Source organism: Neophocaena asiaeorientalis, unplaced genomic scaffold (assembly GCF_003031525.2).
Source record: "Neophocaena asiaeorientalis asiaeorientalis breed wild unplaced genomic scaffold, Neophocaena_asiaeorientalis_V1.1 scaffold495, whole genome shotgun sequence".
Taxonomy (NCBI): Eukaryota; Metazoa; Chordata; class Mammalia; order Artiodactyla; family Phocoenidae; genus Neophocaena; species Neophocaena asiaeorientalis.
Genome location: NW_020173512.1, coordinates 267,456 through 290,577, shown reverse-complemented (window position 1 = coordinate 290,577; position 23,122 = coordinate 267,456). Strand labels below are relative to the sequence as shown.

The following is a 23,122-nucleotide window of genomic DNA, read 5'->3' as shown; positions in this document are numbered from 1 at the left end:
AGGACTTGGACATTCCTGATTTAAACATTGTCTCTTCTCCTTGGGGCTAGATCATGAGATGTGTTGGGCTTTCTGGTATGGCAGACTGGAGTGGCTGGCAGGCTCTACCCCTTACCAGCGTTGTTGACTTGTGTTTTCTGGGACTCTGTTGTCTCATTACCTGTATTGATGTTTCTGAGGTACCCAAGGCCCCAGCAGTGATCATGGCACTTCATAGGTCCTCTATTTAAAGGTCCTGTATGTATATGTTTTTTGTTTTGTTTTGTTTTCAGCCGAGCCGCACAGCTTGCAGGATCTCAATTCCCTGACCAGGGATTGAACCCATGCCCTCTGCAGTGAAAGCGCCGAGCCCTAACCATTGGACTGCCAGGGAATTCCCAAACGTCATCCTTTCTGTAGACCAGTCTTCTTTCTTCTGTACCCCCTTTCCCTCCCCTTTCTAACATGACTCCTCAAGTCCAGCATTCTCCCTTTTTTCTTTCAAGTTCTCTTTAGACTTTGGGCCTTATATATATGATTCTCCTTTTTATGATTTTTATGATTTATATAATTCTTTTAGGGGGGGCAAGCTAAGTTAAAAAAATGATTTTCCAACATTTCTTGAGTAACAACCCAACACTAGATGCTAGGTGAGAACATAGTGAAGATTAATAATTGGCTCATTTAGCCAATAATAGGCGTGCTTGAAATAGCACATTCTCCGCATATTCCCAGCATCAGCTGATCCCCCAATGTTCTTTTTTCTTTGTATTTCTTATTGTATGTTGTTAACCCTAATTGCCATTGTATATTTGCTGAGTGGATGGAGTCATATTGGAAAAAAAAAAAAAAGGAAAGAAAAACTATGTGGACTTGATTTATATGTGTCTGCTAATACACTCATGTAAACATGGTTTGGGTGGTGTTCTTTATTCTAAGGTTCTCAGGGGTGTGGAACGAGGCAGAGCTATAGGAGTTTAGATTTAAGTTTAATTAGAGTTGATGTCATTTATAATCTTCTTATGAAAATATGTTAGACCAGCCTTATTGTTTAATAACATCTGTCGTTAACCGAGTGCTTACTATATGTACCAGGTACTGTGCTCAGTGATTTACAAGTTTTGTCTCTTTTAACCTTCACCAGACTCTGAGAGGCATAATGTTATCACCCCTATATTAGGAGCGTGGCAATTGAGGGTTGAGGAGCTTAGAAGTGTGTTGTTCAAGATGAGCAGTTTAATAATGATGGAACCCAGATGATTCAAACCCAGTTCTCACCTCCCCCGAGAGTCCATGCTCTTGGTTTATATCTCTGGGTTCAGTCAGCTTAAGGACCATTTTTTAAATTAATGTTTTGAATTTGAAAAAGAGGCTTCTATTAATAACATATGGATTAGTCCTTGGCTGGGTGTAGGATACTAATATATCTATTTGGCAGCCATGTTAATTTATTAAATTGCTTTATAATTTTAGCTGACATTTTTCGTCAAGAGTTGTTGCAATTATAAAGCAATTTCCACAGCAATTTATGTAGGGACCGAGAAGTTTCATAGTACCCTTACCATCTATTATTTATTTTAAGAAAAGTTTTTACCAAATTTTAGTAATTTTAGATTTAGTAAGAATTATTTAAGTCAAGAGAATGAAATGCAATACGTTTTTAAAGAAATCTTGTATCAAATGTGTTTAATAAAACTACGTACACATAAAATTTCTGGCTTCTCTAGTGGATAATGTGCATTTATGCTGAGATCCAACTAAGAACACTTCACCAGTTATGCTCTGATGGGCTTACCTAAACTCCATATGAAATGAGTTACCCAAAATGATTACCTTAAATTTAAACAACAAGAAAATGTCACTTGTGTTAGTTCAACCATAATATGAATAAAGTAGACTTATTAACCACTCAGTGACATTTTTTCGTCTTGCATTGAAATGAACTAATTATACATCTCTATTTTGAGGAAATATACTCTAATGTATTTAGGGATAAAGGGCCATGGTGAATGCAACTTGCTCTCAAATGGCTATAAAACATTAAAAATGGTTTAAAATTTGTACTATTCTTATTCTTGCAACTTTCTGTAAATTTGAAATTATTTCCAAATAAAGTGTTTTAAAGTAAACCCATATCAAAAAATTTTTTTAAAAAGCAACCAGTATAGTTTTGGGAAAGGGGGATTTTATGTGAACGTTATGTTTTTGATTTTCCCCCTTATTAATATTAATGTGTTTTTAGCCTAGAATTGAGATTTTGTTAGTACTTTGATAGATCTTGCTTGTTAAACTATAGCAGGACTAGCCTGAAAGACATCGTGCATATATTAAAACAAAAATCTAACACCTATGGAATACCAAGTACATGCTAAGTGTTTTAATTATGGTTTCTCGTTTAATACTGTAACTGTTATTTTCACTTACAGATGAGGAAACTGAGGCTTAGTAAGATTAATGACTTGTCTTAAAATTGTGGAATGGAACTGGAGCTCAGGCACTCAACATGGATACTAAAGCTACCACTAGTAACCACCACATTTTCTTTGCTCAGACTGTGTGTACATCTGTGTGTATAGATACATATACACCTACTGAATACATCTTAGAAAATAAATAAGGAACGCTTTTTTATTTTTTATTTTTTTTGCCGCGCCGCCCGGCATGCGGGATTTTAGATCGAACCCATGTCCCCTACATTGGGAGTGTGGAGTCTTAACCACCTTACTGCCAGGGAAGTCCCAGAAACAATATTTAAATGGATCCTAAATATCTGCTAATGGGATTCTAGATGAATATAAGAGTATAATAATCATCATTAAAATTGTTAACATACGTTGAGCACTTGGCATGTGCTAGGTTTTATTCTATATTAGTGTAATAACTCATTTAATCCCCACAATGGTCTTGTAGGTATGTGCTATTACTCTCCACATTCAGGGAAACCGAGGAATAAAAAGATTAAATAACTTGCTCAGGATGTCACAGCGGATATGTGGTAGAGCTGTGTTGTCTTGTTCTAGACATTTCCCTCTTAGCCAGTGGCTCATATTGCCTATTATTTATAGCTGTAGAGAACATTTAAATTTAAAAAAAGGAAAAATAATCAGTAATTAAACATACTCCTTTTGGGGGGAGGGGGAGGAGATACCTTTTGTTATGCTTTTGAAGATAATTTCATCTTAGTCTTAGATCCCATCAGAGCCACCACATTATACAAATCCAGGGGGCACTATTCAGTTCGTAATGTATGTGAATGGCGCCCTTGGTGGTGGACAGCACCCTGACTGCCTGGTTTTATGCAGTGGCTGAGTTCCGGTAGTAGATACTTAGCTAGCCTGCAAGATAGAACCAAATTGCCATTCATTTGGGAGGTATTTGTCTGTCATGTGAAGTGGTACCTTACTCCAATGAGGATAATATCCACTGGATACTTGAACACCAGAAGCCTAATCCAGTCTAGTTACAAGATCTCTCCATTCTTAATTAAGCTAATTAAAGGTTTGAGACGTACTAGAATTGGATCTTTTGGGGTACTAAGTGTTATTTCTTTCGTTTACCCTTCTTTCTTACCTTTCTTTCTTTACCCTTTTTTCTTACCTTTCTTTCTTTACCCTTACCTTTCTTTCTACTCACCTAGCCATTGTCCATTTATTCCATTTATCTGTCCATTTAACAAACACATATTGAATACCACTGTGAGCAGGTCACAGTAATAGAGGCTCAACTTTTAGGGGTAAACTGGTTACCTTTCCTGCTCTCGGGGAGTTTATAGTATAGTAGGCAACCACTATAACTAACAAGAGGCAGGTATAAGAGAGTAAGGTAAATCCCACAGTAGGGTAAGCCCAGGACTATATGACATACAAGGACAGGCACCAAGCTCAGTCTTGAGACCAGTGAATCAATGTGACTAGGAAGTGAAATAAAAAAGAGAGACAAAAGGAAAAACAGCGGAACCTCTTTCCTAGGGAGAATCAGGAAACATCTACTCATGTAACCATGGGCAAATGACTCTATTGAACATCTCTAGGCTTAATTCCTCTTTAAAAAGGAGTCTTTATTAGGGGTATAATAGACCCATTAAGCATCTTAATATCCCAGGGCCAGTCTGAAGATAATGTAATCCTTTGCACAGTGCTCTCTCCTTATGACTCCTCAAGAACAGACCACTCATGTTTTTGAGTCTTCTGACATATTTAAAGACAACAACAACAACAAAAACCAGTGCTACAGCAAAAGATAGGACATGGTTTTAATGTTTGCAGTTAATTAATACTTTTAACATACACATAGCAATGCAGTATAATTGTGCTGTTCATCAATTGCAAGATGTATAAAGCATTAACTCAAGGTACTCTAAAGGCAGTATAGTCTGATAATAGACCCCAAGTGCAAATACTTATCATTCTTTTTAGTGTATCTTTGTAACTGTAGACATAACTTTATTTGACCATAACAAAAGTCTAAATTTAAGGCTCTTCATGAATAGGAGACCTGGGTCAAAGATCTTCTTGCCCCTTCCCCTCCTCGGCAACCTCAGTAGGTATGGGATGCTACGAGATGACTCTTTGGACCAAGGTTTGGCTCTTTCAGATCCAGGTTCAGTTGCTTGTTAATGGAAGAAGCCAAAGTAGGGTAAGTAACAGTCATCCAAGGACTATCTAAGCAGCACGATGGGCCCTTCCAGAACCCCAGTTGTACCAGGGCTCAGCCTTCTCATTGATTGTATTTCTCACACTCCTGAAGGAGAACATTTAATTCCTTGGACCATTTCTTTGGAGGTTGCCACATTTCTAGTTGGGACTTCTCTCCTCCCCTGACCTCCCTATTAGAAGTGAGGCCATACTATCCTCTTAAGTGCTTTGCTTTGAAAAGTGAGACAGAATTTGGTTATACTAGAAATGAAGTCATTTTCAAGGTCAGCCAGCTTGAAAGATTTATTCCTTTGGCTTTCTAATTGTAGTTGCTGTACATAAATGAACTTGACATTTTTCTCCTTTCCTGTCTCATAAGATAGGGTCATTACAAACAGACCTTACAGGATTGTCAGAAGTTACAACTTCTGTATTCTTAGTTTTCATCATCACCTGATTTGAGGGATGCACATTCCTTATTTCCGTCTCTAAATGGTTTTGCTCAGTGTCAACATCATTTAATTAGTGATATGGGCGGGGGAAGCACATCTATTTCACAGGAATTTTGAAAAAAATGTTGCCTAAGTTGTAGATAAAATATTCTCTAGATATATGACTTGAGAATGAGACATCCTATAAAACCATCAGATGAACGGAAATTTGGTGTGAGTTCTGATGGTTTGGTACGTGACTATAAAGAAGTCTGAGAATCTACATGTTTTTGCCCCAGTGGAAAATTTGTGGCTAATATAGATTGTGTTGAATTTCAGGTTTGCTGCTTAATCTAGTCCTCACATAGGCTACCTGCTAAAAGGTTGGCATTCAGCATCCTTCATTAGGCTAGAATCAGACACCCCATGCAAATCCACCACCGTCTGGTATCCTTTGGGGGAATTTTGTACCTTCTCACTGTAGATATGGATGATTTACAAACTGAGAAGCAAACTGTCAGATACAACTAAAAAATAGGGTATCTTTAGGGAACATGGAGTAGTTGAAAACAATAACTTGTTGATACAATTCTTGCTGTTTTTTTTTTCTGAATTCATGTTGTATGTGTTAGGGGCCTGGCCTGGCATGGCACATCAGCCTTTCTCCTTTCCTCTGTTCTTTCCTCCCTCCCACTGTCCTTCCCTCCTTCAATTTCTTACCCCGTCTCTCTTTTTTTCCTTTCCTTACACCACAGACTGGTCCATTTCTTCCCCTTGTTCCAGACTCTGGCAGTAGAGCACAACACTCACTGACCATTAAAGGAGCTAGGTGTATTTGGGTTCTAACAGAGACCTTAAAAAAAAAAAGTTAAGGTAGAAAATAAATAAAACACATATAATAAGTCACGTAAGTCTTAAGTGCATAGCTTGATGAATTTTTACATCCATGTGCACACCCACATGTCTCTCTCACACACACACACACACACACATACACACATATGTAACCATTACCGAGATCAATATACAGAACACTGAGTGTTCCAGCAGGCTCACTTGTGTCTCCTCCCATTGAGCACTTCTCCTCTCTCCCAGAGGTAATCCTGATTCTGACTTACCCCCCTAGACTATTTTGCCTGCTCTTGAATTTCATATAAATACAGTATGTATTATTTTGTTCTAACTTCTTTGTCATCCACATTGCTTGCATGTAGCAGTAGTTTGATTTTTTGTTGTGCTGTCTAGTCTCACATTATATGAATGTACCACCATCTTTATCCATTCTTCTGTTGACTTAAACTGTCTCCAGTTTTTAGCTACTGCTGGGAAGTTTATTTCTTTTTTAAAAATTAATTAATTAATTATTTTATTTATGGCCGCATTGGGTCTTTGTTGCTGCGCGCGGGATTTCTCTAGTTGCAGTGAGCGGGGGCCACTCCTCGCTGCGGTGCACGGGCTTCTCACTGTGGTGACGTCTCTTGTTGCGGAGCACCGGCTCTAGGCGCGCGGGCCTCAGCAGTTGTGGCTCACGGGCTCCAGAGCGCAGGCTCAGTAGTTGTGGTGCACAGGCCCAGTTGCTCCGCGGCATGTGGGATCCTCCCGGACCAGGGCTCGAACCCGTGTCCCCTGCATTGGCAGGCGGATTCTTAACTACTGCGCCACCAAGAAAGGAGCTTTCTTATATAAGTGGATGTGTGCACTCATTTCCTACCTAGGATTGTTGGTTCCCTGTGTAGGCATATGTAGGCATAAGCGGCTCAGCTACAACAGATATTGCCAAACAGATTCCAAAGTGATTGTACCAACTTGCACTAGTACCTACATGCGTGAGAGTTCCAGTTGTTTCTTGTCCTCACCAACATTTGCTATTGTCAGCCTTTCCAACGTTTTGTCATCCTGGTGGATATGCAGTGGTATCTCATTATGATTTGAATTTGCATTTTTTCTGATGTAGAATATTGAGCACCTTTTCAAATGTTTATTGTCTATTTGGAGAGTTTTTTTGTGTGAAATACCTGTTGAAATCTTTTCCCATTTTTCTTTTTAATTGGGTAGTTTGTCTTTTTCTTGCTGATTTGTAGAAACAGCTGGGTTTTAATCCTGACTCTGCTTCTTATTAGTGGTGCTCTGGCAGGTTGCCTCACCGTTTTGAGCTGCATGTATAGGATGGGTCCAGTAATACCTGTTTTATAGGTTGTGGTGAGGATAACTTGAAGAAGTGGATGTTAATGACTAGCTGTGGTTCCAAGCACAGAGAAGGCATGGGTGACTAGTATCTAAATTGAGAAAAAAATCTATTCTAATGTCAGATGAGCAGCCCATTAAGATATTTTAATATATTTCTTTCTCTTTCCCAATGTCCTTTTTTCTTTTTTATATTAGCAGCACAAAAGGAAAGACAGTGGCCATATGCATAATACATAGTAGGCCAAAGTGACTGATCTCTTACAAAGGATCACTAGAAGTCTTATCTATTCTCCTAAGAATTTTGTGCTTGCAACTGGGACAAATGAGAACCAGAAGAGAGTTTCTGAAAAGAAGAGAATAAGATAAAATGCAGATGTAGGACCCAATTAAAGAAATCTGCCTGCCCTGGGTAGTGGTGGGAAGCATGTCTTTTATTTCCTCTTTCTTCTTTGTCAGCCAGCTTCTTGAGACTTCGTTTCCTCATTTTCAAAATAGGAGTAACAATTACTTCCTTAAAAGGTTGTCAGGAGGCCTGGCACAATCTTGGTCTCCTGTAACCACTTCACATCTGGAGGATTCTGGGATGGGTCACGGTCATGGTGATAGTGCTAGCCGTGATAGGATGGTGGTGATGGTGTTGAAGATGCTGAATGGACCACTTCTGTTAGGAGGCTTGTTGCCAGCCCAAGTGTATAGCTGTTTCAGGGGCGGAGGCAATGGCTGTTTCAGGGAGTAGTGTGAGCTGCGGCGTGAGGTGGGAAGGCCAGAAGGGGAGAGAGTCCTCTACTGTGGGAGCACCCAGCACAGGATGCCCATTTGTACCCCAGATTCGTGTGTGTTGGAGTTGATATGGGCATCCCAAAGCATATTCCTGTGATGCATTATATATTCCTAAAATACGTAGAAATCAGAAGAGGAAACATATCCTAGTGACACAGGCAGTTACTGAAACTCGCCTTGAGCACCCGTATCAGCAGTGACCGGAAACTGGTTTGTAGGGAACTTCCTGGAAAAGCAGCCTCCTTTCAGACTCTCAGACTGCTGAGAGGCACAGGGTGTGACTGCTGAGTAAACACGGGCTTCGGATGTGGACAGAACTAGGTTTGACAAACAGCCCCTCCATTCTCTGGCTCTGTGATCTCGGATAAATTACTTCCCGGAGGTTTCCTAATTTATAAAATGGGGACAGTAGTACCATCCCAATAGAATTGTGGTGAGAGTTGAGTGACATAATCCATAAGAAGCACCAAGAGAGGCCCTGGCAGGTAACAGGTGCTCAAACTGCAGAAATATATCCATGTATCTGATGAGTCGCTGTGCACACTCTATTTCCATGACAACTGTTTAGTGAGCAGAGTGGAGTGATGCAGAGGAGGAGAGGGTCTTTCCATGTAACCAGGAACACTTGCTAGACCTTATCTCTGGGTTGTGGATGAATATGGGCTTTCTTGCAGGATTTGGCCTCTGTAATTCTTCCACTACAACGTTTAGTGTTAGAGCAGTTACAGTTGAGATAAGTCTGCTGTGTGACTCAGGCACGATCAAGGCCGAGTTGGACTATTTATAATTTACTAACATAAGGCCCACTGATAGGCACATTCAAATGGTGCATGCTGTAGGCTTAACTCATTCTGTCTTCCTCATTAACTCTGATCTGCTGAAAGCCCTTCAGCACACCCTAAAGGTAGGATAGGATAGGCCAACTGGAAAGGACTAGTTGGCCCCCATGGGCGAATTTTTCTTTTATTGTCAGCTCTTGGGCTCTCTATCCCTGAGTCTTTGCATATCTGCAAGAAGATAAGCACTCCCTACAGTGGTGCCCCGCCCCCAAGAAGCACACTTGCCTTTCACATCACACTCCCTGGCAAATATCAAATCTGTGTTTCATGCCCCCTTTACTTACTTATTGTGACAGATGTATTCAGAATCTCATTTGGCTGGTACATGAGTATAGTGACAAGTTCTAACATTCATATGGTGAATATACTGTTGGGAGTCCTAATTTGTGTCCTGAAGGCAGCAGGAGTCAAAAGACACAAAGATGATACTGTAGGTTCAATGTTAAGTTGCACAGCTTCAAGGAGGGAGGGGTGTGGTCTTGTAAAACAGGTCATTTGTAGACAGATATGGTCATACAAATGTAAAGAGTCAATTTTGAGAGCATCCCTTGTGCAATCAAAGTCTGAGGTTCCTGGAACTTTGATGGTGCATTGCAGGATCATTCTTCTTCTTTAGGTATCTTAAATTGCATATTTGCATTGCATGAGCCATTTTCGGCTGTAATAGCTGGAAGCTTGCTTTTTCTGCATTTTCTTGGAAAACCTGTAGAAAAAGCTCATTTGTGTTCCATCCAAGAAGATGGTCATCTTTCACACCTTGAAGAGAAGTAATGCTAGAATTGTGGCACTTGAAGGTAAATGTTCCATGTCTGCCCTATTTCCGTTTCTTGTTGAAGAAAGCCATAAGGATTCTGTTGATTTCCCATTTGCTGTTTGATCCCCCTGTTGACTTACAAAAGCCAGAGAATTGTCAATGGAGTTGTTTCTTCATAAAGGGGTCTCTTCCTCACACTTCCGTGGCAACTCAAGTTAAAATCCAGCTGGAAAATACTATCTCAAGCTGATATATATATTTTTAATGGTGGAAATCAAAGGTTATTATAAGGAAAATACCCATCTCTTTGGGTATATAAATACCCAAAGCTAAGTGATACGTCATTTATCTTTGACATATGAAAGTCATTATCTTCCGTAAGTCATGAAAAAACATGAACAATAGAAACTCCAATATCACTCTTCTCTTACATGTTGATCTTATTATATTCAGGCCCTTTGGTCACTTTAAAAAGCATCAGATATAAGGAGACACTTCTGTTTTCCTTCCTAACACTATTTTCCTTAATAACCAAAATATTTGTTATTTCTTATAATCATTATAAACTTATGTCCGTATCTAACTAGACATCATTTTCCAGACAGAACTTGGCTGCAGAATCTAAACAACACAGATTAACTTATTATCATTTGAAGAGCGTTTTTCATTTTTATCAGTATCTCCCTTGGTCTGTTAGCACTATTATTTCTTGATTCTCAGAAAGTAAGAAATCAATAATTTTTTCTGCATTTGGCTGTTGTTGAACATAGATGTAGATGTTTAATGTGGTAGTTTTCTTTTTTCCTGGAAAGCTGTTAATTCATAGATGTATCTTAAAATTAATGACATCTTAGAACTAAGAAAATTTTGGTGTTATAGAAATTACCCGGCTACTGCTTTAGTTCCTTAGGAATTTTGCCTACAATTAGAATAAATCGCCATTTGGTGGTAATAATACTTCCCTCTTATCTACCCTCCATGGTTCACTCAATGGCATGGAAAATTTAGTCCAGGTCTCCAGTGAACACCTTAATTTTTTTCATTCCAAATTAATTTTTCTCTTATGTAAGCAATACATACCCATTTTTCATTAAAAACAAAAGCATCACAATAAATTTTAATATCCTCTTAACCATCCCACCTTCATACTGTTTTCATTTGTCTTCCCCAAAGGTGACCATAGATTGCCATTTAAAATTATTCCTCTGGGATATTTTTCTAATCATTCATAAATATATATATGAATCCACAGAAAATGGATAATATATAGTAGAGCGAGAGTGTGTGTGTTTGGTTTACATAAAGGGTACCACAGTCTTCTTTGAAAGTCTTGGTAAAATCTGTCTGTAAAGCATCCTGGCCTGGGACATGATTTTTTCTTTATGAAAGCTAGGAAAAGGGGGTGAGGAGATAATTCTTTAACTTCATTTCATTTTTATTTTTATAGCTTCATGAATAGAAAGCATAAGTCATTAATTTTCTGTCTCTCCTCTTCGCTAATAAATGCATTCAAGGCTATAATTCCCTTCTGTGTAGGAATCTAGGTCTATCCCACAGATTTTATTATTATTGATAATTTTTCCTTCTTTTTCTGTTAATTTCTGTTTTTATTGCATTTTACTCCATGAAGGTGGCCTGTATTATGTCACATAATAAAATTGAATATAATTTTATCCAAAGGACATTTCTATTTAAAAATACCTATAAAGTCTTTTTTTTCAACCCTATAGATGTATTATACTTCCTTTTACACCCAACAGTGCTCTGTACTTGGTATGTGCTAATACATATTGAAGGGAAGACATATGCAGAGCAAGCCTTTAGAGGAAATCCACACCTAAATGTTAGAAATGATTGATGTGATAGTAATAACTAACACTTACTGAGTACTTTTCTCTGTGCCAGGCACTCATGTAAGTACGTTGCCCAGTATTTACTCGCTTAGTCTTCATAACAATCCTATGAGGCAGGAGCTCTTTATTCCCATTTTACAGGTGAGAAAGTGGAGGTGTAGCAAGGTGGAGTCTCTTAGCCAATGATTCACATCAAGAGAGAGCCAGAGGGGTGGGTTTTGAACGCAGCTAGGGTGGCGCGAAATGCCACTGTGAAAACTACTACATTCTGTTGCCTCCCAAGTGGTCACTTTTCCACAACATTTAATTGGTCTGATTCCTAGTCATTTCTGTAATTGCTTTGAACACAGTCAGTCAAGGAAATTCTTGGCCCTTTTCTTTCAGTTGTTTGTTAAATAGTGTTGTAAAGAAGTGTCTACATTTTGCTGCCACTCTAAACTGTGCCCTCAAGACACTGCATAGCTCGACCTTAAGGTTTAGAAGTCAGACACCCAGGAAGGAAGGTTAGCCCAGGATCTTACTGATTTTCATTTTTTGTGTGTGACAAAAGAAAATTCAGAAGAAATGCAATTAAGCATCTCTCCTGGCTTAGGCTGAAGACCACACAAGCTCAGAGAGTCTCAGTTTTTGAGATCAAGTATCTACACTGATTAAAAACCAAGTAGATTTTCATGGAATCTTTTCATTGTGCCTCACTTATACATAGAGAAACCTGGTCTCTGGAGCTCTAGTTGAAAATAATTTGTTATTGTTAGGCGTATTTCCAAACCAAATTAGGGCTATTTTTCTCCCCTTATTGAAGATTGGAAAGCTACATCCTTGAATACTTATTGAATAAAAGTTCCCTTCTTTGTTTCATAAAGAGAATGGCTTTTATATTTTTGTTCCCATCGGTGCAGTCTCTAAGCAGATTCCTAGCAAAAGAGCAATTTAATTTGTTCGGCACAATCATTTTCTTGTGGAAAACTAATAACACACAAATTCCATTTTTCAGCATTAGGTTGTAGCTAAAGGCTTTTGAGAGTTTTATGTGGAATCAGCTTTCCTTTTTCTTTCTTCTTTTTTGATGATGATCGAGAGGGGAAATGATGTAAATGTTCACATGTATTATGTACATGGTTGATAAAGAAACCAACCCCTTAAGTTTTTATTGTTTCTCGCAAACCAAAAATGTAAGCTAATACTTTGCATTCGGCTCTCAAGGCCTTTCCATCTTCCTAAAAGTAGATGTGAGACAAGAATGAAGCAAACGAAAATGTTTTTCTTCCAAGGTGTCTCATTCACTGTTTCTGACTGCCGAGTGACATCCAGGGTGCTGGTGTGTGCATTTTGCTAAGCCCTGGGAGCTGTTCCGGTTTGCAGGTGTCCTCAGAAGTAGAAGATGGGGGCTTTCATTTTGTGAGTACTCTTTATATAGAGATGACATCATAATAACAATGATAGGTGACATTTAGAAGCACCTTTTATGTGTGGTGAACTGTGTCAGGCACTAGTATATATTATCCTGACAAGTAGGTAGTTTTGGTACCTTTTACACATGGAGCAACAGGTGCAGACCTAGCAAGTAAGTTACCTCCATGCCCAGAGCAGGAAAGTGGAGAGACGGGACTAGAGCCCAGTGAGTCTGACTCCAGAGTTGAGTCTTTTGACCATCCTAAGTGACCAGAGGATGAGGAGCTTTAGAAATGCCATCCCTCCACATCCTGGTTTGTGCAGGAAACAGCAAGACAGACGTGCACACAGTGACTGCTTACTGAGTAGCAAATATCGAAGGAACACATTTTGTTTTTTCATCTGCTGCAAAACCCAGCCGATACTGCATTCAAGGGAAAGATTTATGTTACCTTGTGATCTGGATGGCTCTGCTGCCCTCTCACCTTTTCCTCCCTCATTGCACTTTACCATCACATGAAATCTGGTCCTCTACATTGAATCTAGGTTCCTCATTGCCCTTGTCCTCTCTTCCCGCCAGGAAGAGACATGTCCCTTGCTTCGTCCCTCACTTTTCTTATTTTCTTGTCATTCATCCCCTCAGAACATTCCTCCTGCCCCGTTATCTCCTCCTGTCCGAACTGAGTCAGGAATTCTCCGAGGATGGTTGCACGTGGCTCTGTCATACCTGGTTTGGGGAAAGGCAGGCAGCAGACGCCTCCTTCCTTTGCCAGTCTGCAGGGTTCTCTGCCTTACAACGAGTGGCTGATGTTTCTAAGGACTGGCCGTTTGACAATAGAGAAGAAATGTGTGCCTTTAGAGCCAGAGGGCTTTCAATAAAGTTTTCTTGCTAGGGAGGGTGGGGGCTATAGGGGAGGGATGCGTCATCAGAAACAGAGTGGAGATGATACCACTAGGCTCTTACACATTGTTTCAAAGAGTGGATTTGAATGGCACAGAGATAAGCCTTAAAGAAACAGCTTGATTCTCAGCCAGTTTCCACCTTGAATTCTTGACGTGGCTATTCCTTGAAAGTAGATTTCACAAATTAATATGCTATTCTCCGTCCACCTTTAACTCCAAGGAAAACTGTTATTTCAGACATCAGAGTTCTTATCTTTGAAATTTCCTCCAGAGTTGGCGAAGAGGCAGAAGGGCAGCAGTGGGTCCTACCTGAAGGCGCTTGGAAGCCTGCTGCCCCTCCCTCTTGGGAAGTCAGGGTTGCATCCCTACCAAGAGAATCACACACACCCTCCCCGCCCCTCCCCCCCTCCGGCTTCCCCGACCCGTCCACACAGCCTCCTGCGTCTTGCAAATGGAGCAGCCTCATTTCCCGCCTTTCCTTGGCCAGGGGCTCCCCCAGGACCTCGCGGGCGATGGGGACCTGGCATGCCTGGCGGGAGAGGCAGTGCCCGCCTCGCTGGGCTCCCGCCGCTCCGCAGGTGGGGCCCTAATCCCCCTGGCCTAGATATCCGGCAGCCTCTAGGAACCCGGGCTCTGTGATGTAATGCTCTTTTTTCACACTCCCGGCTTAAATACAGATGGAAATTGTTGTCATGTGTTAGAAATGTCGCCAGTAATATAAAAGGCGCAAGCTTGGGCATCTCCTCTCCCTTCTCGCACAGTCACCTGCTCCTGCCATCAGCGCCTTCTTCCCTCGCAAAACCTCTCCGTGGTCAGGAGGCCGAGGTGCCCCCAGCTCGCCTAGAAAGGGGTTCGGATCCCCCCCCCACTCCGCCTCTCTTACAGCCGCAGCAGAGCCGAGGACAGGAGTGGTGGGAGGCTCTTTCAGGCTCACAAAGGGAAGGATTAATCTTGGCGATTGGGCTGGGATTTGCAGGCGAGTACAAGTGGTCCAAGATCGCCCCCTCGCCGCCCCCGCAGGCGCCTGCCCACCTCTGGATTCGAACGATCCGCCCCTGGAGGAAGCCTGGGCACAGGCAGGAGGCGGCAGAGGCGCCCCGCCGCCCGAGGTTTGCGCTTGGGTTGTGGGAACATCCATGGAGGTGAAGATGCCATGTGTGGTGTGTGGACCAGAGAGGAGGGGCGGGGAGAAACCGGGCCAGCTTGGGAGGGCCAGATGGCTGCGGCTGCGTTCTAATTCACCGGGCAGGCCCGTTTGGCCGGGCAGGGCGGGCGCGGGAGGGCTGGGGGAGAAAAAAAATCAGGGGTCAGTGGGTAGGGAGAGGCCGGGCTCTGGAGCAGATGCCTGGCGAACAATGGGGCTTTTGAAGGAGATGCTGGAGGAAGTGTGGCGCGCTCTTTGTATTGCCTCCTCCGCATTGCAGGTTGGAATCGGGCAGCTAAATTTTAATGAAGTGCATTCCAAAGTGTGCTCGTCAGCCTGGGCTTTCGAGCGAGGGGCTCGGCTGAATGGGGACCGGCGGTGGGAGGGGGAGGGGGCCGCCGAAATGAGTTCCCGATGGATGGTAGAGGAAGAGATGAAAGCCTGCTCAGTGTGGAGGGCAGGGGAAGGGATGGGGGGAAAAATCAATACGTCCCCGTGCATATTAATAGGCTCCAGCAGGTGTTGGGAAATGTATGTTGCTGCATTGTTCCGGCGCCCAGGCTGGGGAAGGCCGGGGAGAGGCTGAGCTACTTCGTCCTCGGCGCGGTGGGCAAATGCCTTTGCACTTTGAAGGGCTTTACAAGCTCCCGGGGAAATGAAAGGGGGAATGAGCTGCCGTACCCTCCTCCCGTTTTCCCCATTTTTAAAAGAAAGAGAGTACGTGCAGAAGGCTTTTTAAGTTTCCTGGAAATTAACATGTATGTATCAGAGCCCTGTCTCATCTAGATAAGGTATGCATGTCTGTGGGCAACCAGAAAATAGAAAGCAGGATCTAGAGTCTCTGGCTTGCTGAGTGCTTGGGAGCCGAAAGGCTCTTCTCTCATTTCTGGTTCTTGTAAGTGAATGGGCCAAGCCAGGAAGGCTGGGCAAGGGGGAGGCGAGTGTTTAAAGAGGCATGAAGGCTGGCCCTTCCCCTTCCCAAGTCCTCAGTCTGTCTGACCTGAGTACCAGGCAGCAGTGGAGTATGCAAGGAAGCTGTCATGTCCATGGTGTTGGAGCACAGACTTTGCCTCAAACACAAAGAGAATGGATTTGTTTCTGAGCCAAATTATTTGAGGGCATGTGAGCATACTTATAAGGATTAGGAGGTATGTAGTGTCCTTTTCTCTTTCCTAGGGTTTACCATGCTCTCACTTTGTCAATTGAGAGTCATTTAGAGTACTCATGAGTGTGTGCTGACCAGAAAAGCCTTGCTGGTTTTCGTTGTTGCCTGTTGTGTTTGTTTGTTTTACACTCCTCTTGAATTCAGTGCTTTCAGAAGGTTCAGGCATGTTTGTTGGGGGCTCCAATAAAACTGGAAGCTTTTGCATGAGGTCATTATGACTTTTTAATATTAAAAATATTTGACTGGGGGTATGTATACAATGCACATGAACCCCATGTATATGCACTTAGCAACCCAAGAATAACATATTGTCTTTCTGGTTCTGGGAAAATAGATGCATTTCTTAGTTGAGAAAAACTTGTCTTTTATCACCTGTATTACCTTCTAAAAATTAGTGTTTTTTGATAACTTTGGAAGCCCTCAAGTACTGATTGGATATGCTCTTAGGTTTTTTTGTGATTTAACTTGCACTGGAACTTGTCAACAAGATGCAGCTCATCACTTGCCAACGAATTTTAGTGATGTTGAAAGCTTTAGCAGATGAATGGTATCAACAGAGACTTGATCCCTCCATTTCTCAACTGAGCAAACAGAAGCAGTCTGCTCTACCCTTCCAATATCTTTCCTCTTCTATTTTGGGAAAAGGGGATGGGCCAGAGGGAAAAGTTCCCTGCTGATGATACTGGTCTCTAACCCTGAACCCCCCTACCCGGACCCCACCAAATTAAATGCTGAAGGTTACTCACTTGCATCCCTATGTAGTTTCTTTCTTAGGCTGTATTTCTGTGGCAGCAGTAAAAAAAAATGTTTGGGTTTTGGTATTTGGATTTGTTGTGCTTGTAATAAAGAGATGTGGGATCAGCTTGTTGTTCTTTTCACTTAATTATAGCTCCTGAATGGGTCTATTATTACCTTTAAACTTGAGTCTTACCTGCTTGCTGGTCTGTGCTGAGCAAAAACATGGGCAGTTGTGTTTATCATGCGACCTCCCCGGGGGAGACCGGAGCCCCGCTGCCTTTTAAGTTAACTGAGGTCAGAAGAAGCAGTTTGTGATATGGTCCATGGTGTGTTTCCTGGAGCTACCAACCATGGAACCCAGGTTCTCTGAAAACTTTCAGGTAATAGTTTCATTAACAGAAAGGACCGCCTCAACCTGGTGTATTTTTCCGATACCTAGGACTGTCTTTGTGATCAACAGCTGTAGCTCCTTGACATTCTTAAGTATAAGAAGACAAACTATGCCCGTGCATTAAAGGTACCACAGAAGCCATGACAGTAGCTGGTATTACTAAGGCACATGTGGCAGAGGCTTCTGATGAGGCACTCCCTCTCTCCCCCTTATTTTCCATTCTCTCTTAGCATATGGATGTGGGTAGAGGAGAGGAAGAAGAGGAGAGAGAGAATGAGACTCCCAGATTCACAAAGGAGCCAATCACCTTGATTAAGTGATACCAGTGACTGAAAAATTAAATTGTAATTTTTGTTTGCCCCTATGCTGTGTCACATAAAGCAGGTGATGTGATATCAGTAGAGATTGCTGATTTAATAATCCCAATAAGTATACAGATCCATGATCCTGGCTCATTAGGGTTGCTGTAGGGAAGAGAATTTGGGAGACACCTATAACTAAAGGTAAAAGGATTTCTAAAGGGAAAAGTAAACATAGAGATGATAGTACTAGAAAATCACAAGATCCACCCTCCATCAATACACCCAATACATGGGTGTATTTTCATGGCAAAATCCAGTTATAAAATGGTGAGCACCATTTTCTCAGCATGTTTGCTTCTTCTTCTTTCTGAAAATGTTTTTATGTTGATAGTCAGACCCCAAATATTTGAATGTAAGCACATCCCTTGCAGTCATACTGACACCCTCTGGCACCAGGAAAACTGTCAGAGCATTTTTGAGAAGTCTGGTGGGAAGAAAAACCAGCAATGCCAACCATTAATTCAGTAATTCTGCTGATGGCTGTGTCTGACAGCCGGTCGGCTCTGGGTGACTTTTCGGCTTTTGGAGTATTATAAACACTAAGTGCAAAGATCTTGCTGGCTTACCGGGTCTTGATGCAAGTTTCTGCCCTTGGGAATCTCTAGCACAACTACATGATCAATTTAGGATGCCCACAGCCAGGAGAATTATGCCCAAACAGTGCCTCTGAAAGACTGTGATAGGCCGTTTTCACTGATTTGATAAAAATGGCACTAAACCCATTCACTTCCCAGTAGTCTATGGAGTTGATGACTGAAGGCTGTCTAGATACCTGTTTTTGTTTTTACCTGATAACAGTTCCAGAGCTGCTGTTGCTGATTTTTATTTCTTCTTCTAATGAGGTTGGTATCCCTTAAAGTTTCGATAGGCTGTCAGATTTAAAAACAGAATGGGGAAAATATTACCTAATTTTTACTAAGATGTTTGAGAAGATTGTAAGCATGAGAGTAAAGAGGAGGTCTTAAAAATGGATTACTAGGGCTTTCCTGGTGGCGCAGTGGTTGAGAGTCTGCCTGCCGATGCAGTGGACACGGGTTTGTGCCCCGGTCCGGGAAGATCCCACATGCCGCGGAGTGGCTGGACCCGTGAGCCATGGCCGCTGAACCTGTGCGTCCGGAGCCTGTGCTCTGCAACGGGAGAGGCCACAGCAATGAGAGGCCCGCGTACCGCAAAAAACAAGACAACAACAACAAAAAACAAAAATGAATACTAGGCTGAAGGTTCTTGAATGAAAAAAATTTGACCGTGTTGACATTTGTGGTTATCTAACCTGCAAGGGCAGCAAGAAAGCGTAGTGCATGTAACTCTGTTTTGTGAGGCGTAGCAGTTTTGTCCCTGGGGGTTTTCACTTATTTCTCTTTCTATATCCCAGTTCTAAGCCCAACACTTAGCTCGTAACATGTGTTCAACAAATAGTGGATGAATGAGTGGATGCATTGAGAACTTAGACCAGTCATTGTTAAGAACTTTGAGTTATTTCCTGGAGTGGAGCTACTCTTAGCAAAACAGAGCAAAAAGCACAACTCCATGAAAAATCATTTTAAAAATAAAAAAAGGAAACACCATTTTCCCTCATTTTTAATAACATACATTCTTTCCCACAAACCAGCTAGTTTTTCCTGTAGTTCTGTTGGAAATTTAAAAAGCATTTAGATTTCTACTCACTGTTTAATTGATCCTAAATGCTGGGCTGTTCTCCTGATTAGAGAATCTCCTTTTCCCACGACCTGTCCCACTATAGTTGACCTGGGTTCTGAATTATCGCACTGAGTATACTTCTTTGCCGCAATAAAGATGAGATCAGTGGGAATCTACAAATTTGACAACAACCATATTAAGTAACTTGCCTATGAGACAGAAAGTGCCATAATTTTCTAATTAATTGTGGAGCAATGCCAAAGAGAGTTGCTTTAAAAACACTTAACGGTTGTAATAGAGACCTGAAAGGGAAGCAAAAAAGTCTAAAACGTTTAACTCCTTATTGTGAGGCTTAATACTCTAGTTTATGGAGGCCTTTGCTATTTCTTCTTTAAACCCTTTCATTCATTACTTATATTTTTACCTGGAGGTGGTCTCATATTAGAACTAACTTACTTTATAAACATTTGAGTGCCTACTATGTGCCAGGCACTTTTTAGGTATTAGGGATAGCTCAGTGACCAAAACAGACAAAATCCCCCTGCCCTCCTAGAGCTTGTATTAGAATCTGTGTTAATTCAGTCCTAATAAGCTCAGGGAGTAGGGAATAAGGTTGAAATGATTAGTTAAAATGAAATCTTGCAGCTGTGAGAAGTTTGTGCCTAAAAATTACTGTGGTTGGTGAAACTGAGGTTTGCTTGATTGCTTGCACAATGAAACAATGCAGTATAAAATTACACATGAGCCTCATTCTCTCCTCAGCCTTACTTCTCAAAAATAACATATTTTTAAAATATATTTTTAAATATAAAAATTTATATATATACATAAATTTGGTTTCTCTCCCTTTTTACATTAGTATATACACACGCAACTTTTTTTCTCTTTTTTCTTTCAAAGTAAATGGTATCACACTCTACATTCTGTTCAATCAATAACAACTTTTTTTCCCTACCTGAAATTGACACATTAATATGATAAAACAAATATTCCTACCTAATTCTTGGTAACAACGTCCTGGTAGCCAAAGCCTGGGCTTGAGGGTTGACGTAATCTATTTAACTATTACTTAGATGGAGAGATTTAACTATTTTTTCAGTATTACTAACAATGCTGTAACAACTATCTTTGCACACTAGTAGCTTGGTTTTTCTTATTGCCATTACAGATGGCCAACTTTCCACATTAGTACATGTATGCTTAGTTCATTCTTTCTAATAATTGGAACCTACATTTATTAGATGACTCTTTGCTAGGGCTGGTTCATTTTGTTCTCACAAAACCTGTAAGATACTCATTCAGCAAATATTTATTTAGCAACCTTTAGGAACTGTTCCAGGTGCTTGGGATATTATTGACCAAAAGAGATAAAGATCCCTCGTGGGGTTTATGTTCTAGTCAGGGAGACAGACAATAAACAGTAGATGTACTCAAGTGAGTAAATTATTTTGTATATTAGAAGGTGGTATGGAGGGCAGCAGAGTAAAGTAAGGTGGTCAAGACCATGGAGATGGGGCATGTTGCAATTTTTAACAGGGTTGTCAGGGTAGACCTCACTGGGAAAGTAGCATTTAAGTAGAAATTTGAATGAATGAAGGAAGGAGACTTGTGTGTATCTGGGTGAGGTACAGATGCCCCGTGGCGGAAGTACAAAGCCCTGAGCAAAGGCCCTGTGGCAGAAGTGATACCTGTGTTATGGGAAGAGTGGCTGGAATAGAGAGAATAGTGGCTAGAAGTATGGAAGGAGAGGTCAGAAGTGTAAGGGAGAGCAGACAGGTCATGCCAAGCATTTTAGAACATTTTAATTACTTTACTCAGAGTGAAATGATAGTCGTTGCAAGGTCTTGATTGGGATAATGACATGCCTCAATTAACATTGGAAGAGTCTCACTTTAGGTCATGTGTTAAGTATATATGGATGGGTGGAAGCAGAGAGCACAGGTAGGAAGCTGTTATGGAAATCCTGGTGCAAGATGGTGGTGGTTAGAACAGAGTAGTAGTAGTAATAGGGGTGGTGTAAGAAGTGGCTGGATGTATTTTGAAAGTGTTCCCAAAACAGTTGCCTGATGGGTTAAGATGAGGGGTGTGAGAAAGAACAACAGGTTTTGTTTTTTGTTTTTGTTTCTTTTTCAACTGAGCACCTTAAAGGATGGAGCTGCTGTTTGCTGGATGGGGAGAGCTGGGGCTGTGTCATCTCTTGGTTTAACGTCTGGAGTTTCATTTTGGACTTAACTGAGTTTGAGAGATTTATTAGCCACGGAAGTGGGCTGTCAGGAGCACAGTGAGCTTGGTGTGTGGAATTCATGGAGAACATCACTATACCATGATTTCCGTCATCATTCCCAGGTGTGGAATGCTAGAAACAGTGCTGAAAAGGAGCATCCTTGCACATATACCTGGGTGCCCAACTGTGAATCTTAACTTAGGTTAAACTGAAGGTGGCATCACTGAGTTTAAGAGTGTGTGCATTTTAGGATTCGAAAATACTTCCAGATTACTCTACCAAAAGAATTGTATGATATATGTTCCCATCAATGTGTATAAGAGTATTTATTTCCCTTCATCTATGCCAAAACTTAATATCGTCTTTTAGAGTTTTGCCACTTTGATAGGTCAAAGACTTTTTATAGCCTTTTACTACAAGCTCACGTGTCTTCTGGTCTCAGAAGCTCCATCCAGCTTCTGGAAGACGTAGAAATTTTCCGTGCTCTCTGAAGGTTTGTACAATGGTGATGCAGGTCATACTTGGTAGGACAAACTAATTGCTTGAGGACTTAGCTCTCTGCAAGAGGATGTAACATATTCAGCATTGTTCAAGCAGCTAATTAAACACTAATGGGGAGACAAATCATGGCGTGAGAGGCTAGTAGTTCTGGGAAGCATCGAGTCATTGATTGTTGAATGCGTAGTCATAAGAATTGTGAGGGACCAGAGAGGGGAGAGACACAGAGGCCCTTGTATGTCCTGCCAAGGAGCCTGGAACTTATCCTGAGGGCAGTGGCAGTCTTAGAAGAGTTTAGGGTGGGGCATAACATGGTCTTACTTGTATCTTTTGAAAACCACTCTGGCAGACATCTAAGACAGGGTTGTCAAACTGTGATCCTCAGGCCACTGCCTGTTTTTGCTAAAGACGTTTTACTGGAACACAGTCCTATGTTTATGTATTGTTTATGGCTACTTTTGTGCTACAGTGGTACTGATAGTAGTTGAATCAGAGACTGTATGGCCTCCAAAGCCTGAACTATTTACTGTCGGGCCCTTTCCAGAAAAAGTTTGTCAACGTTTGATTTAGGGGATGAAATTAACGCAGAGGGGTCCAACAGGGAAGCTATGGCCAAAGTGAAAAGTTAAGGCAAAGGAGGAGGGGAGGCCCAAGAGGTATTCAGGAGAGAGAACTTAGTGAGTGATGGAATGGGAGATACAGGAAAAGGGAGGAGTCCAAGATGGCATGCAGGGTCCTGGGAAGAGTGACCAGGCAGACCGGAAGGTCATAAGGGAGCTCTCAGTGGAAATGTCCAGCAGAGTGCAAGATAAATGAGCCTGAGTATGGTATAAGTGGGTGTTCAAAATGGCAAGTTTGGACCTGTTTTCAAAGTATCTTGTTAATACATAAAAGTCCAGAAGCATCTCATCCTGCTGCCCCATCTAGTATCCTATTCTGGAGATGCGTCCCTTCTCTGCCATTTTTGATCTTTCTTGACCAGTCAAGGATTGGCTTCATGTCTGTGCCCTTCAGGAAGCCTTCTCTGCAGACTACAAGCTGTCCACGCTGACCTATCCCTGCTTTGAACCCTTATGTAATATAGTGGAAATCCTTTTTGCCTACATGGTTCTTCTCTCCAGTAATCATTTCTCATTTCCCTATCTAGGTCAGAAATTCAAGGAGAGTTTCCATGTCTCAGGCATTTTTGTGTGCCTACCAGGCCTACCAT

General features: G+C 41.5%; 1 protein-coding gene across 1 annotated transcript in view; it reads left to right on the top strand.

Annotated features, from left to right (window-relative positions):
- The window catches only part of MAGI1 (membrane associated guanylate kinase, WW and PDZ domain containing 1), a 609,319-nt gene that overhangs the window by 372,257 nt on the left and 213,940 nt on the right, over positions 1-23,122 (top strand). The window contains exon 3 of the mRNA XM_024747645.1: positions 14,901-14,907. Coding sequence (XP_024603413.1) covers positions 14,901-14,907 — 7 coding nt within the window. The remainder of the gene's footprint in view (positions 1-14,900; positions 14,908-23,122) is intronic.